At 36.2% G+C, this 17,440-nt stretch overlaps 1 protein-coding gene across 2 annotated transcripts in view; it reads left to right on the plus strand.

The window, feature by feature from the left end:
• Positions 1–17,440, plus strand: part of DNAJC1 (DnaJ heat shock protein family (Hsp40) member C1) — a 210,500-nt gene that overhangs the window by 118,190 nt on the left and 74,870 nt on the right. For both annotated transcript variants that reach the window (XM_033407847.2, XM_004280941.4), the window contains exon 8: positions 3,983–4,146. In XM_033407847.2, the coding sequence (XP_033263738.1) occupies positions 3,983–4,146 (164 nt within the window). The remainder of the gene's footprint in view (positions 1–3,982; positions 4,147–17,440) is intronic.

Consider the following 17,440-nt stretch of genomic DNA (forward strand, 5'->3'; position numbering starts at 1 on the left):
TACAATCTACTGGTGTAAACAATTTACCATTTCAAGTGATATATAGAAACATTACCTCACTTTACATCCATTTATGTCTCCCACTTATAACTGTCTTAAATATTTTCTCTACATATATTGAATGTTATAATTTCCATTCAGCTGTCAGATATAACATAGAAAACTCAAGAGGAGGAGGAAAATCTATTGTATTTACCCATATTTTTACTCTTGTTCTTTCTCCTTCCAGCTATTTTAAGATTTTTTTCTTTTATGATTTCCTTTCTGTTCAGATAACTAGCCATTATTATCAGATAGGTCTGCTGGTAACAGATTCTCTTAGTTTTCCTTCGCCTGCAGAGGTCTTGGTTTCCCCTTTATTCCTGAAGGATATTTTCACTGAATATGGAATTTTGAGTTGACAGTTGTTTGCATTTTGCACTTGAAAAATGTGCCAAATTCAGTTAGCATACTTCTCAGTTCTGGTATTTCTATTTGGTTCTTCTGTATATCTTCTGTTTCTTTGCTGTTGACTTTTTATTTCTTCCTCTGTTTTAAGAATGTGTGCTATTGCTTGTCAGACCATTTTTATATGCTGTGTTAAAATCCTAGGCGGATAATTTGGATGTCTCTTTCATCTGTTGGCATCTATTGATTATCTTTTTCATTCAAATAGAGATATTCTTGGTTCTTGGTATGATGAGGGACTTTTTTTTAATTAAAACTTGGACATTTCAGGTATTACAAGACTCTGGATCTTATTTAAATCCTCTATTTTACCTGGTGTTCTCTAACAAAGCCTAGCAGTGGAAAGGGGAGGGCTGCTGCCCTGTTACAGTCAGGTAGGAGTGGAATTCCAGGTTCCCTTCATGACATGTATTACAGCTGAGGGGGAGGCTGGTTGTGAATCCTTTCAGGGTTGGGTGGGTGTGGGTGCTCTTGCTTGCCAGTAGGTCTCCACTTACCCCAGCCTTACTGCTCGCCACCTGGCCTCCTCTGACATTGTGGGGGGCAGGGGTGCCTCAGCTGGACAGTTGTGAAAGCCCTGATTGCCCTCTAGGCTTCCTCTGAAACCACCCTGGCAGGGAGGAGGAGGGACACCTCATTATTCCAAATCTACTATCCCTGGGTAGATTTGGAAACCCAGACTACCAACTTAGTGTCTGCTGTTCCCACATGGGAAGGGGGATCCACATCACCTCTCAGCAGACATGAAAGCTTGGCTTCTTACACAGCCTTCTCCCACATCACCCTGAGGTTGGGGTGCCTCATTACAGCCTCACTATGGCAGAAGTCTAGGCTTCCCACTAGCCTTCGCTGGCATGGGGGTGGGGTGTGGCCATAGTTTTTTCTGTGTTGTTTGCCTGAAGTAGATCGGTTATTATCTAAAAGTTTATCTTGATATGCTGCTGCTTTTCTGGTCCTTTTGGCTGGAAAGAGAAAGCTTTTTAAATTTTTTAATATTACCATTATTATTTCTGTGCCTTTCAGTGTTTTTAGGCTGCAAGCTTCCCTGGGACCAAGTCTGCGATATATGAGGCTGTAAGAAACCCAGGGAAGTTACCACCTTGGTGCTCATTGGGTCCTGCCATTCCTAGTTGGTCTGTCTTCTCTCCAACATTCAGATTATTCTTCTATTTGTTTCATACATAACATTTAGAATTTTTAGTTTTTCTTAGTGAGAGGACTATGAAAAAGTACTTCTTCATTTTTCCAGGAGTGGAAGTTTTGTATTATTTTTTTAAGTGATTTTTTTAAATGCATATTTTAAAAGATTCAGATACTTGCAATTGTGGTCAACACCCCAGAAATAAACCAAATTTATTTGCTTCCTTTTTATAATTGATTCTCTATAAGCAACCAAAACTACATTCTAGTTTATGTGTATTTTCCCTTAGCAATAATTTGTTGCTCAAAATAAAGAAATTGTGAAAAATTGAGTAATATGACCAACTTCATAAGGAATCTTTTTTTTTTTTGAATTTGGCTGCATTGGGTCTTCATTGCTGCACGTGGGCTTTCTCTGGTTGCAGCGAGCAGGGCTGTTCTTCATTGCAGCGCGGGCTTCCCATCGTGGTGGCTTCTCTTGTTGTGGAGCATGGGCTGTAGGTGCACGGGCTTCAGTAGTTGTGGCGCACGGGCTTAGTTGCTCCGCGGCATGTGGGATCTTCGCGTACCAGGGCTCAAACCCGTATCCCCTGCATTGGCAGGTGGATTCTTAACCACTGCGCCACCAGGGAAGTCCCCATAAGGAGTCATTTATACGGTTTCTTCCTCTTTTCTGAAAAACAATTTTGAAAAACAAGAAAACCTGGCCTCCTATTTGGGCTCATATTGTACTCTGGTGACACTATGTTTTTATACTTTTAAATTAGACTCATATATCATTTAAGTTACTAATTTCCTATTTTGGTATTAGGGTGTTTTGTTTTTTTTTTAAGTCACCATTTCAAAAGCCTGGATGTATAAAGGTACTGAAGCAGTAGAGGATAAAATATGGTATTAGATACCATGTAATTTCTAGAAAGGTAACAGCCTTGTTAAGTAGAACTGTTCCCATAACACTGTATTCTTTTTTTTTTTTTTTGCGGTACGCGGGCCTCTCACTGCTGTGGCCTCTCCCGCTGCGGAGCAACAGGCTCCGGACGTGCAGGCTCAGCGGCCATGGCTCACGGGCGCAGCTGCTCCGCGGCATGTGGGATCCTCCCGGACCGGGGCACGAACCCATGTCCCATGCACCGGCAGGTGGACTCTCAACCACTGCGCCACCAGGGAAGCCCAACCCTGTATTCTTAATGCACATTATTTTTGGCCATTTTTCTCTATTGGGCTGCCTATCCTTTTGTCAGTTTATAAGATCTCTTTATGTATTCTGTATATCAGGCTTCTGTTTGTACTCTGAATTGTAGATGATCTTTCCAAATCTGTTATTTCTCTCTTGATTTGTTTATTCTGTCTTTTATCTTTTTTTTTTATATAGCATTTGGGTTTTCAGTCTTAGTTAAGATTTTGTCTTCCTTTAAATAGTACAGGTAGTATTTTAGATTTCTTTTTGCAAGATTTTTATTGTTTTGGTTTTTAAAGTCAAGTCTCTTATCCAACTGGGATTTATTTTGGTATATATTGTAAGGTTGTGTCCAATTTTCTTTCAAATGGGTATTCATTTGTGACAGCATCATTTAATAAATCCTTTTCCCACTGAACTGAAACATTTATGAATTATCTGTTCTATTCTAGGAATTTGTCTCTTCATATGCCAATATCATATTAATTTTATTACATTAGTATTATAACAGATACATAGAGGATGGAGAAGATATGGTTATAAGGATGGATGAGTTTGACAGTAGTAATCAAGAGTGAAGTTGCTTCTCAGTGTTAACTTTCTAATCAGAAAGGGATTTAATGGAGAGGCCAATTGATAAATTGATAAGTATCTATTGATAACTACCCTTGATGTTGCCAGGTTATATTTTGCATTTGTAAAATATTGAAAAGATGAATGTATACCATTAAGAGCTAATTTTCTGCCAAGTAGTATGTTAGGGGATATATAATTCTCCTCACATCAACTTTATGAGGTTAGATGTAGCTCCCTTTTACAGAAGAGAAAATGGACACTTGTTCTAAGGGTTAAGTTACTTGCCCAGTATTGTGCAACTATTAGATAGTAAAGGTAGGATTAAAACACTAATGACCAGGCTCTTTTCACTATGCCATAATGAAATGTTTCATGAACAGTACTTTGAACACTAAAGATATATACAAATTGATATGATGGTTATATCATAATCTTCTATCATTAGCACCCGTGAGTTTTATTTTAAAACAATGCAGTGGATAGGGCACAATAAAACTTTACAGCTAACTATTTATAGCAAAGCAATTCTATTTTGATGAAAGAACAATATATATTTATGTGTTCTTTCAAGAATGGTCTATGAATAAAATGTTAGAAGCTATTATGTTATTGATTGGTTCTTTTAAACATTTTTTTTTTTAGAGCAGAAGAAAGTTAAAGTAAAAAAACCAAAACCTGAATTTCCTGTATATACACCTTTAGAAAGTACATATATTCAATCTTATGATCATGGAACTTCTATAGAAGAAATTGAGGAACAAATGGATGATTGGCTGGAAAATAGAAACAGAGCACAGAAAAAACAGGTAAATTTTTAAAATTTTGTTTTAATTGAGTAAAATACATACTGAAAAGTACATAAAATATAGATGTACAGCTCAGTAAACTGTCACATGGTAAATCAAGTTACCATTGCCAAGATCAAGAAATAGAACATTGCCAGTGTCCAGAAGCCACACTCATGCTTCATCCTGGTCACTACCTTTCTTTTCTTCTACAAAGATAATGATCATCCTGACTTCTAACCATAGATTAGTTTTTCCGGCTGTTTGAAGTTTATAACTGGAATCGTCCTGTCTTAGTCCATTCAGGCTGCTGTAACAAAAATATAATAGACTGGGTGGTTTAAACAACAAACATTTATTTCTCACAGTTCTGAAGACTGGGAAGTTCAAGATCAAGATGCCGGCAGATTCGGTGTCTGGTGAGGGCCCTCTTCCTATTCATAGACAGCAGTCTTCTTGCTGTGTCCTCACATGGTGGAAGAGGTGAGAGAGCTCTCTGGGGTCTCTTTCATAAGGGCACTAATCCCATTCATGAGGGCTCCACCCTCATGACCTAAGGAACCCCCAAAGGCCCCACCCGCTACTGCCATCACATTGGGGGTTAGGATCGCAACATATGGATGGGGGGACGGACACAGACATTCAGTCCATAACACATTCCATATGTACTATTTTGCATCTGCTTTCCTCTATTCATATAGTATTTGTGATAGTTATTCATTATTGTGTGTAGTGGTAATTTGTTCATTTTCATTGCATTTAGAAATATAGCACAATTTATTTTTGTTGGAGATTGATGTTTCCAGTTTTTGACTATAATGAGTAAGTTTCCTTTGCACACTATTGTACTTTCAGTACACGTATGTGTAAATTTCTATTTTTGGAGTTAAGTTGCAGGGTCAGCTTTAGTAAATAATTCTGAATTTTTTCTGAATAATAATTCAGAAAATAATAATAGTATTATTATTATTAATTATATATATAATTATATATATAATTATATATAAATATATAATTATATATATATTTATATCAATATATTAATATATAGTAATAATATAATATATATTAATATATTATATTATATATATTTTATTATATATATTATAAATAATATATATTATATATATTTATGTATAATATAATATATTTATATATATTATATGTAATTATAAATAATATATTATATTATATATATAAATATATATAATTATATATTATTATTTTATTAATAAAATAATAATAATTCAGTAAATAATTCAGAATTTTTTTTTTCAATGTTTGTATCAATTTATAGCTCAGCAACAGGATCTGAAAACTTCAATTACTTTACATCCTTGCCAACACTGGGTCAAGTCTTTTATGTTTTTAACCCTAGAGTTAGGTGTGTAGTCATATTTAATTATGGTTTAATTTGTATAACCTTTGATGAATAAGTTTAAACACTTTTTCTTATGTTTATTGGACACTGATACTCTCCTATGTGAAATGCCTTTTCAAGTCTTTTTTTATTATTGGGTTGCCTTTGTTTTTTCTTACTGATTTGTAAAGAGGTTTTTAGTGTATTTCAGAAGTGAATCTTTGCACATTTTCTCCCACTTTGGCTTGCCTTTTCATTCTCTTAATGGTGTCTTGATGACCAGGGTTATTAATTTTAGTCATCAGTCTTTTCCTTTCCTTTATTTGATGTTTGTGTTGTGTTTAAGAAATCTTTTCCCACTTTGCAGTCATAAAGATATTTCCAAATTTTTCTAGAAGCTTTAGTATTCTACTTTTTACATTTAGATTCATAATCCCCTGGACTTTGTGTTTATTGTAAAGTAATGATCAAGTTTAATATTTTTTCAAAAGTTTTCCAAACCAACTGACCCAATACCAGTTAAAGAAAAGACTGCTTCCTACAGCTCTGCAAATGCCACCTTTATTGTAGAACAAGTGTCCATAACCATGTGGTCTGTTTCTAGACTTTCTGCTTTGTTCCATTAATCTATTTCTCCATGCTTGTGCTGATACCACACAATCTGAATTACTGTAGCTATGTACTAGATATCTGGTATAGTAATTTTCCAACTTAGTTTTCCTCCTATAAGATTGCCACTTTACATTCACATATAAATTTTTTTATTTTATTTTATTTTATTTCATATTTGGCTGCGTTGGGTCTTCGTTGCTACACGTGGGCTTTCTCTAGTTGTGGTGAGTGGGGGCTACTCTTCCTGGTGGTGCGCAGGCTTCTCATTGCAGCGGCTTCTCTTGTTGCGGAGCACAGGCTCTAGGCGCGCGGGCTTCAGTAGTTGTGGCTCGTGGGCTCAGTAGTTGTGGCTTGTAGCTCTAGAGCACAGGCTCAGTAGTTGTGGCACACTTGCTTAGTTGTTCCACGGCATGTGGGATCTTCCCAGACCAGGGCTCGAACCCACGTCGCCTGGCAGGCGGATTCTTAACCACTGCGCCACCAGGGAAGCCCTTACATATACATTTTTAAAGTAATTTGCCATTTTCCACAAATTATTCAGCTTAGATATTCAATTGGGATTACATTGAATATATAGATTAATTTTGGAAGAACTGGCATCCAGACAGTATTGACTCTACAACCCATAAATAAATCCATTCATATAGGTCTTTAAAAAATTATTTTTAATGTGTTACAGGTTTTTGTGTGTATATACTGCACGTTTAAAAAAATATTTATTCCTGGTCATTTAGTGTTTTTAGATGACATTATATATGATATTGTTTTTTTAAACTTCACTTTCCAATTATATTTGCTATATAGAAATACAATTGATTTTTGTATAATAACCTTGTGTCCTGCAACCTTGCTAAATTTATTTTATAATTTTAACAGTTTTTCTGAGTATTACACTTTTTTTTTCTTTTGTGCTAAGGATCTCTAGTACATGTAGAATAAAAGTGATATAATAAGTATCTTTGTTTCATTTGCAATCTCAAAAAAGCTTTCTTTATTAAAAGTTTTATTTCATTATTAAAATTATATATTCTTTTATTTAACTGTTAAATGTGATATATGCTGTAGGCTTTCTGTAGCATTTTTTACTGAGACGCACGTCACATAACATAAAATTCACCATTTAAAAGTGCACACAGTTCAGTGGTTGTCGTCTATTCACTATGTTGTGCAACCATCACCACTATCTAATTCAAGATTTTCATCACACCAAAAAAATAAAGAAATAACCCTCTACCTGTTAGCAGTTAGCTCCAATTCTCCTCTCTCCCCTTCCCTGGCAACTGCTAATCTATTTTCTGTCTATGGATTTGCCTGTTCTAGACATTTCACATAATTGGTATCATACAGTATGTGGCCTTTTTTTTCTTTTCAGTATGTGGCCTTTTGTGTTTTGCTTGGCATAAAGTATTCAGGGTTGTGTTATTTAACAGTACTTCATTTCTTCTTATGGCTAAATAATATTCCATCATGGATATATCACATACTGTTTATCCATTCTTCAGCTAATGGATATTTAGTTTGATTCCACTTTGGGGCTATGATAAAAATGCTATGAACATTCACATACAGGTCTTTATTCAGACATATATTTTGTGGTTTCTCTAGGGATTACATTAACATCTTAATTTATAACAATCTAGTTAGGATTAATGCCAACTTAGTTTCAGTAGTGTTAAACTTTCTGCCATATAATGTGTTATTGTCACAGATTAAATCTGTATATATTGTGTGCCTGTCAACTTAGATTTATAACTATTGCTTTATGCAGTTGTCTTTTAGTGAGATTAAAAATGAATTACAAACAAAAATTACATTTATGCTCTTTTGTATATTTACCTGTGTAAATACAAAAACACCTATCCTGGTGTTTATTTCTTCATATGCCATTGAGTAACTGTCTAATGTCCCTTCATTTCATTCTGAAGGAGTCCCTTTAAGCACTTGTAGGGCCAGACTGCTAGCAACAAACTCTCTCACATTTTGTTTATCTGGGAATGTCAAAATTTTTCCTTCATTTTTGACGGATAGTTTTGCCAGATAAATAATTTTGGTTTGACTGTTCTTTTCTTTCAGCACTTTGAGTACATCACCCCACTACCTTCTACCTTCTGGTTTCTGATTAGAAATCAGATGTTAATCTTATTGATGATCGCTTTTACATGATGAGTTACTTGTCCTTTCCTGTTTTGAAGATTCTTTCTTTGTCTTTAGCTTTTGATCAGTTTGATTGTGATGTATGTAGATGTGGATTCCTGTGAGTTTATCCTTTTGGAGTTCATTGAGCTTCAAATTTTAGAAGTTTTGACCATTATTCTTCAAATATTCTCTCTTTCTCTCTCACCCCCCTTCCCCTTCCTCCTTTCACCTTTCTGTTACTCATATTAAGCATATGTTGATATGTTTAATGGTATCCCACAGGCCTCTGAGGCTTTGCTTATTTTTCTTAATTCTCTTTTCTTTCTGTTCTTCAGACCAGATAATCTCAGTGGGTTTATTTGTCAGTTTGCTGATTCTTTTTCTGCCTGTTCAAACCTGCTGTTGAGCCCCTCTAGTGAATTCTTAATTTGTTATTGCACTTTTCACCCTCAGAATTTCTGTTTTATTCCTTTTAATAATTTCTACCTATTTATTGATTTATTCTCAACTAGGTGACACATTGTTCTCATACTTTCCCTTTAGTTTTTTGGGCATGGTTTCCTTTAGCTTGTTGAATATTTAAAATAGCTGATTTACTCTTTTTTTTTTTTTTTTTTTTTTTTGCGGTACGCGGGCCTCTCACTGTTGTGGCCTCTCCTGCTGCGGAGCACAGGCTCCAGACGCGCAGGCCCAGCGGCCATGGCTCACGGGCCCAGCCACTCCGCGGCATGTGGGATCCTCCCGGACCGGGGCATGAACCCATGTCCCCTGCACCAGCAGGCGGACTCTCAACCACTGCGCCACCAGGGAAGCCCTAAAATAGCTGATTTAAAGCCTTTGCCTAGAAATTCCAGTGTCTGGTCTTCCTCAGGCACAGTTTCTATTTATTTTTTCCTTTGTTTGGGCCATACTATATTGTTTCTTTGCAGGTATGGCAGTTATCGTTGTTCCTGTTGAAGACTGGGTATTGTGACAGTTATTAGTTGCAACTCTGAAAAAATCAGATTCTCTCCCCTTTCCAGGATTTATTGTTATGTTTGGCTTATTGTAGTTGTTGTTTGTTTGTTTACAGACTTTTCTGTACTAATTCTACAAACTCTGCTTGTTTTGTGTAGCCACTGAAGTCTCTATTCAGTTAACTTAGTGATCAGCTAATAATTGGACAGAGATTTCCTTGAATGCCTGTAGCCAAAATTTCTTCCAGTCTTTGCCATGGGCTCTGTGTATGTGTTGGGGCTCAGCTTCCACACCCAGTCAGGCAGTTGACAATTCTGCCTTAGCTTTTACTTTCTGCTTCCAGAGAGCCTCAAGAGCAACAGCAGGTGAGAACTTAAGTCCTTCTCAGGTCTTTTCTGACCATGCTCACAGCCTTGAGCATGCACATGGCCTAGATTCTCAGAGCATCTTATTCCTCAGCCTTTCTTCTCAAGCTTTTTGGTTAATCTGTTGTTTGCCCAGCTTTTTTCTGTTGCTTCAGGAAGCAGTGGCTAAGATACTAGACAGTAACCATTTTCCCAAAATGCCCCCAGGGAAGAGCTTTTAGCATTAGGCCAGTTTTCAGTTAAGCAAAATAAAGACAAGCCTTTTGATCTTCCAAGGAGCCACGAAACAGATCAAAACAAATGATTACAGTTCCTTGAAAATTAGTTCATTCTGCTCCCTCTACAAGCAAGAATATGGTTGTTATTTTCATAGGTAGTGCTGAGCTGTGGAACAGGGAATAAGACTGGGGTAAGTTAATGTAGCCCAGAGGTTGCTGTTCTTATCAAGAATCAGCTGTCTTTCTTTAGTACATGTTACCCATAGTACTGCAAGCCTTTGATTAATTTCCAGAGTTTAGAAAAACTTGATTCTGATAGATTCTGACCTTTTTTGTTGTTGCTTTTATACAGAGAGTAAGTTTGGAGTTCCTTACTCTGCCATTTTTGTTAACGTCACACTGTGAATTTTAAAAATCAAAATTTCTTCCTAGATTTGCTAAGAATTTTTATTTATTAAAAATGAATGTTATAAAATGTTATCAAATATTTTTGTGTCCGTTATGATTATAGCTTTTTAACCTTTATTTTGTTAATGAGATGAATTATATAGATTGTTTTTCTAACATTAAACCACCTTGCTTTCTTAAACCCATTTGATTTGATATGATTTGATAGTACACAGAATTCTAGTGTACCTTTAACCCAGTTTTCCCTGATAGTTATATCTTATATAACTACAATACAATTTCAAAACCAAGAAATTGACATTAAGTACAATGGCTGTGTATAGTTGTATGCCATTTTATCACATGTGTAGATTAATGTAACAACCACTGCAATAAAGATATAGAACTAGTCAAGATACAGAACACAAATACATCACTCATGCTTCTTTATATTCACACCCATCACCTTCCCACCATCCTTAACCTCTGACAACCATTAATTTATTCTTTCTCAGGAGTTTTGTCATTTTGAGAACGTTATATAGACGGAATCATTCATTGTGTGACCTCTTGAGGTAGACATTTTTTAATGCCTTTTCATTTTTATTCCTTCCTTTTTTTTTTAGTGAGATGTAATTGGCATATAACATAATAGTTTCATATTTACAACATAATGATTCGACTTTGTATTTTTTATTTATTTATTTTTGGCTGTGTTGGGTCCTTGTTGCTGTGTGCGGGCTTTCTCTAGTTGTGGGGAGAGTGGGCTACTCTTTGTTGCAGTACGCAGGGTTCTCATTGCAGTGGCTTCTCTTGTTAACGGAGCATGGGCTCTAGGCACGCGGGCTTCAGTAGTTGTGGCACACGGGCTCAGTAGTTGTGGTACGCAGGCTCTAGAGTGCAGGCTTAGTAGTTGTGGCACATGGGCTTAGTTGCTCTGCGGCACGTGGGACCAGGGCTCGAACCCATGTCCCCTGAGTTGGCAGGCGGATTCTTAACCACTGCGCCACCAGGGAAGTCCCTCGACTTTGTATGGATTGCAAAGGAATCACCACAGTAAGTATAGTTAACACCCATCACCACACATAGTTACAAAAATTTGTTTTGTGATGAGAACTTGTAAGATCTACTCTCCTAGCACCTTTCAAATATGCAGTACAGTGTTATTAAGTATAGCCACCATGCTGTACATGACATCCCCATGACTTATTTATTCGTACCCTTTCACCCATTTCATCCACCCCTCACTGCCACAGCCACACCTCTTATAAAAACCAGTCTGGGCCTTCCCTGGTGGTGCAATGGTTAGGAATCCACCTGCCAATTCAGGGTACACGGATTCCAGCCCTGGTCCAGGAAGATCCCACATGCCATGAAGCAACTAAGCCCATGCGCCACAACTACTGAGCCTGTGCTCTAGAGCCCGTGAGCCACAACTACTGAGCCCGTGAGCCACAACTATGGAAGCCCGCACGCCTAGACCCCGTGCTCTGCAACAAGAGAAGCCACCGCAATGAGAAGCCCGTGCACTGCAACAAAGAGTAACCCCTGCTCACTGCAACTAGAGAAAGCCTGCGCACAGCAACGAAGACCCTACACAGCCAAAACTAAAAACAAATAAATAAGTTATAAAAAAAAAGAAAAAAAAAACAGTCTGTTCTCTTTTTTTTTGAGCTTAGTTTTCTTGGTTTTTGTTTGTTTTTGTTAAGATTCCTCTAAAAAAGTGAGATCATCTGGTATTTGTCTTTCTCTACCTGATTTATTTTACTTAGCATAATGCCCTCAAGGTCCATCCACGTTGTCACAAATGGTAAGATTTCCTTCTTTTTATGGTTGAATAATATTCCTGTGTGTGTCTGTGGATCTGTGTGTCACATTTTCTATATCAATTCATCCATCAAAGGACACTGAAGTCCTTTACATACCTTGGCTATTGTAAATAGTCTGCAACAAACATTGGGGTGCATATATCTTTTCAAATTAGTGTTTTCACTTTCTTTGGATAAATACCCAGAAGTGGAACTTCTAGATCATATGGTAGTTCTATTTTTAATACTTTGAGGAATCTCTGTACTGATTTCCGTAGTGGTTGGACCAATATACATTCCCACCAACAGTGCACAAGAGTTCCCTTTTCTCCATATCCCCGCCACCACTTGTTATTTCTTGTCTTTTTGATAATTGCCATTCTAACAAGTGTGAGGTGATATCTCATTTTGGTTTTGATTTGCATTTCCCTGTTGATTAGTGATGCTGAGCGTCTTTTCATGTGTTCAGTATGATGTTAGCTTTGGGCTTGTCACATACGGCCTTTATTATGTTGTGGTGCATTCCCTCTATACACACTTTGTTGAGAGTTTTTACCATAAATGAATGTTTTTGCCCAGTTTTGTCAAATGCATCTATTCAGATGCTCATATGCTTAATCACCATACATCTGTGAGTTTTGCTTTCTTGTTGTAATTGATTTCTAATGTCAATACCATTGTGGTAGGAAAAGGTGCTTGATATGATTTCAATCTTCTTAAATTTAGGACTTGTTTTGTGGGCTAATTAACATCTGATCTATCCTGGAGATCCATGTGTACTTGAGAAGAATGTGTATTCTGTTGCTTTAGGATGGAATGTCCTGTATATGTCATTAATTCAGTCTGGTCTAACATGTCATTTAAGGCTAGTCTTCTTTATTGATTTTCTGTCTGGATGATCTACCCATTGATACAAGTGGGGTATTAATGTTTCCTACTATTATTGTATTGCTGTCTGTTTCTCCCTTTATTCTGTTAATATTTGCTTTATAGATTTAGGTGCTCAGATTCACTTTTTTTTTTTTACTCACATTATGCCCTTAAGATACCTCCAAGTGTTTGAGTGTATCAGTAGTTTGTTTCTTTTTATCACTGAATAATAATCCATAGTGGGTTAGTTTGCATGATCTAACATGTTATGTATATAGGAGCATACAGTGCATACTCTGTTGTGAGATTTATTCATGTTTCTATAGTTTTCCCTTTTTAGTGCTGAGTAATATTCTATTGTATGGATACACTACAGTTTTTTAAGTTTATTAGTTGATAGACATTTGATTTGTTTCTAGTTTCTGGCCATTATAAATGAGTCTTCTATGAAGATTCATTGTACATGTCTTTGTATGGACTTATGCCTTCATTTCTCTTGGGTAAATACCATGCAGTAAAATGACTGGAAGGTGTGATGTGTGTATATCTAAATATTTTAAAAGTTGCCAAAGTGTTTTCCAGAGTGGCTATTAATTTTACATTCCCACCAGCAATGTGTAAGAGTTGCAGTTGCTCCACATCTTGGCCAACCTTTGCTGTTAACACTCTTTTTACCATTCTAGTGGATGTGTAGGACTATCTCATTGTGATTCTCATTTGCAGTTCTCTAATGATTAATAATGCTGAGCATCTTTTTATCTGTTTTTCATTAGAGTATCTTTTTTATGAAGTCTCTCTTCAAATCTATGGTCCATGCTTGTCTTATTATTGAGTTTAAAATTCTCTACATATTTTGAACACTTTTGTCACCTGTATGTTTTGCAGATATCTTCTCCTTGTTTATAACTTGCTTTTTTAAATATATAAATTATTTATTTATTTATTTTTGGCTGCGTTGGGTCTTCGATGCTGCGTGTGGGCTTTCTCTAGTTGTGGCGAATGGGTACTACTCTTCGTTGCGGTGCGTGGGCTTCTCATTGTGGTGGCTTTTCTTTCTGCGGAGCATGGGCTCTAGGTGCATGGGCTTCACTAGTTGTGGCACATGGGCTCAATATTTGTGGCGCATGGGCTTAGTTGCTCCATGGCATGTGGGATCTTCCTGGACCAGGGATCGAACCTGTGTCCCCTGCATTGGCAGGCAGATTCTTAACCACTGCGCCACCAGGGAAGCACCCTAACTTGCTTTTTATTTTAGTAATAGTGTCTTTTGAAGAGCAAAAGTTTTAAATTCAGATGTTCAGTTTATTAAATATTTTCTTTTATACTAAGTCCTTTTCCTGTCCTAATTAAGAAGTTTTTACCAAACCCAAAGTTACTGAGAGTTTCTCCCATGTTTCCATTTAGAAGTTTTACAATTTTAGCTCTTAAATTTAGGTCTGTGAGATTTCAAGTTAATTTTTGTATATAGTGGGAGGTAAGCGTTGAGGTGCTTTTTGTTTGTTTGCTTGACATTTAGATATCCAGTAGCCCCATTTGTTAAAAAAGTTATACTTTTCCTATTCAGTTGGCATGGGACCTTTGTTGAAAATAATTGACTGTATATGTGTTGGTTTATTACTGGGCTCTCTGTTCTGTTTTTTTTAATCTGTATGTCTATATTTACACCAGTACAATTTGTCTTGATAATAAGCCTTGAAATCAGATAGTATAAATCCTCCAACTGTTATCTTCTTTTCAAAATTGTATTGGCTATTCTAGTTCTTTACATTTCTTTATAAAATTTAAAATCAAGTTGTCAATTTGTACAAAAGATTCTGCTGGAATTTTTATTGCAGTTGAATTGATCTGTAGATAAATTTGGGGAGGTTTCGCATCGTAACAATACTGAGTCTTTTTTTTTTTGGCTGTCTTGGGTCTTTGTTGCTGCACACGGGCTTTCTCTAGTTGCGGCGAGCAGAGGCTACTCTTTGTTGCATTGCGTGGGCTTCTCGTTGAGGTGGCTTCTCTTGTTGCAGAACACAGGCTCCAGAGCGCAGGCTCAGTAGTTGTGGCACACAGGCTTAGTTGCTCCACAGCATGTGGGTTTTCCTGGACCAAGGCTCAAACCCATGTACCCTGCATTGGCAGGCGGATTCTTAACCACTGTGCCACCAGGGAAGTCCCAGTATTGAGTCTTTTGATCCATTAACATGTATATCTCTTATTTTATTTAAGTCTTCTTTAATTTCTCTTAGGAACATATTTTGTCAAATTTATATCTAAATATTTCATATTTTATACTATTCTGAATTGTATTTTTAATTTCAGTTTCTGATATGAGTATATTGAAATACAATTAATTTTTGTATATTAGCCTTTTATCCTGTAACTTTGCTATGCTCACTTATTAGTCCTAGTAGCTTTCATGAAGGATAGGTCTACAATTTTGTTATATTTCAATGTTTTTGTGTCCTCTTCATATCAGGTAATACTGGCCTCATAGAATGCATTGGGAAGTGTTCCTTCCTCTTCTCTTTTCTACCAGCATTTGTGTGGAATTCCATCTATTTTTTTCTTAAGGTAGCTTTGGCTGTTTTTCTTTTTGAAGGGATTTGACTGTTTTATCCAGGTTGTTGAATATACTGGAATAAGTTGTTTATAATATTCCCTTATTATCATTTTAATATCTGTAGTGATGTCTCTTTCATTTCTGATATTGGTAATTTGTGTCTTCTTTTCATTTTTTTTTTTTAAAGAGAACGAGGAGGGGGAAGAAGGAAATACAGGGTGTTGGGGACTGCAGTTTTTTAAAATTTTTATTTATTTATTTATTTTTGGGTCTTTGTTTCTGTGCGTGGGCTTTCTCTAGTTGCGACGAGTGGGGGCCACTCTTCATCGCGGTGCGCGGGCCTCTCACTGTTGCGGCCTCTTGTTGCAGAGCACAAGCTCCAGGCGCGTAGGCTCAGTAGTTGTGGCTCACGGGCCTGGCTGCTCTGCGGCATGTGGGATCTTCCCAGACCAGGGCTCGAACCCGTGTCCCTTGCATTGGCAGGCAGACTCAACCACTGTGCCACCAGGCAAGCCCCGTGTCAGATTCTGTTTTATTTTTGGTCAGGGTCTCTAGAAATACATCCATTTTACTGATTTTCTTTAGAAATCAGCTTTTGGTTTCATTGATTTTCCTCTGTTGTTTTTTAGTCTTGTGTTCATTGATTTACGCTATTAATTTTTTCCTGTCTCCTACTTATTTGGGGTTTAATTTGCTCTTTTTCTAGTTTCTTAAGGTGGATGTTTAGGTCATTGATTTGAGAACTTCCTTCTTTTCTAAGTATTAATGCTGTAAGTTTTTTCTGAACACTGAATTATTTAAATGTAGAGCTTTATATTTGGTATTTTTAATATTTATACATTTGTATTTTAGCTGTATCCCACAAATTTTGATATTATGTATTCATTTTCATTCAGTTTGAAACAGTCTAATTTTCCTTGTGATTTCCTCTTCAACTCATGTTTATTTTCCTAAAAGATAGGTATTTCCAGATATCTTTCTGTTACTGCCTTCTGTTGCATATAGTTTTTTTATTATTTAAGTTTACCATTTTAGGTTTTTGGGATGAGCATTTAATTCATCTATATTTAGTATAATTAGTGATATTTTGGGGTTCAAATTTATCATCTTAGTATTTGCTTTCTATTTGTCCCTCTTTATCTGTTTCCTCTCTTGCTTTCTTTTGGATTAATTTTAAATTTCCATTTCTCCCTTCTATAAACTTGATGTCATTATACACTCTTTTAGTCTTCCTTTTGTGGATAATATGTAGTATTCAATATGCCTCTTATTATAGTCTTGCATGAGTTTCTGTTGCTACTCCCCAGACAATAAAATGACCTTTGACCCTTTACTTCATCTATTTTGTGGTGTATTTTGTGTGTTATTTGTTGAGCTGTGTCCCCCTAAAATTTATATGTTAAAGCCCTAACTCCTAGTACCTGAGAAAGTGACATTTGTAAATAAGGTCATTGCATATGTAAGTAGTTAAAATGAAGTCATACAGGAGTTTTTTGTGTGTAGAACTGTGTGATGATACAGCATTTCATTTCCTGGATTCCTTTGTTTCAAAGCCTGTATTCTTTTCTCATTAGAATTTTTGCCTATGGTTTCTTTGGTTGAACTGACCGTAGAAATGTGCACACCTTATACTCTCAGTAGATATTTGTTAAATTGATCAAGTGTCCAGAGTAATTTATCATGGTGACTTCTGCTGAGAGACCATAATAATGGGGGGAGTGGGAGACAAAATACTGGATTCTTAAGATTTGAAGACCTAAGTTCTAGTTTTAGCATCACTGTTTATTACCTATATGATCCGGGTTTTTGTTTTCTTATTACTTAACACCATACAAAGAGTGTGAAATTATCTGATCTTTCTACCTTAGAGATAAAAGTATGTATGTTAAAACATTTTGTAAACTGAGAAACCCTAAACCAAAATGTTCCTTTTATTCTAGCCTTCTTTGGGATCTTCCTGTCATTTTCAAAGTTTTCATCTACATTAAAATTTTTCTTTTGTCCTTTTATTAGTAGAAACCAAATGAAGAGAAATATATGTCCCAGTTGACCTC

Source organism: Orcinus orca, chromosome 2 (assembly GCF_937001465.1).
Source record: "Orcinus orca chromosome 2, mOrcOrc1.1, whole genome shotgun sequence".
NCBI lineage: Eukaryota > Metazoa > Chordata > Mammalia > Artiodactyla > Delphinidae > Orcinus > Orcinus orca.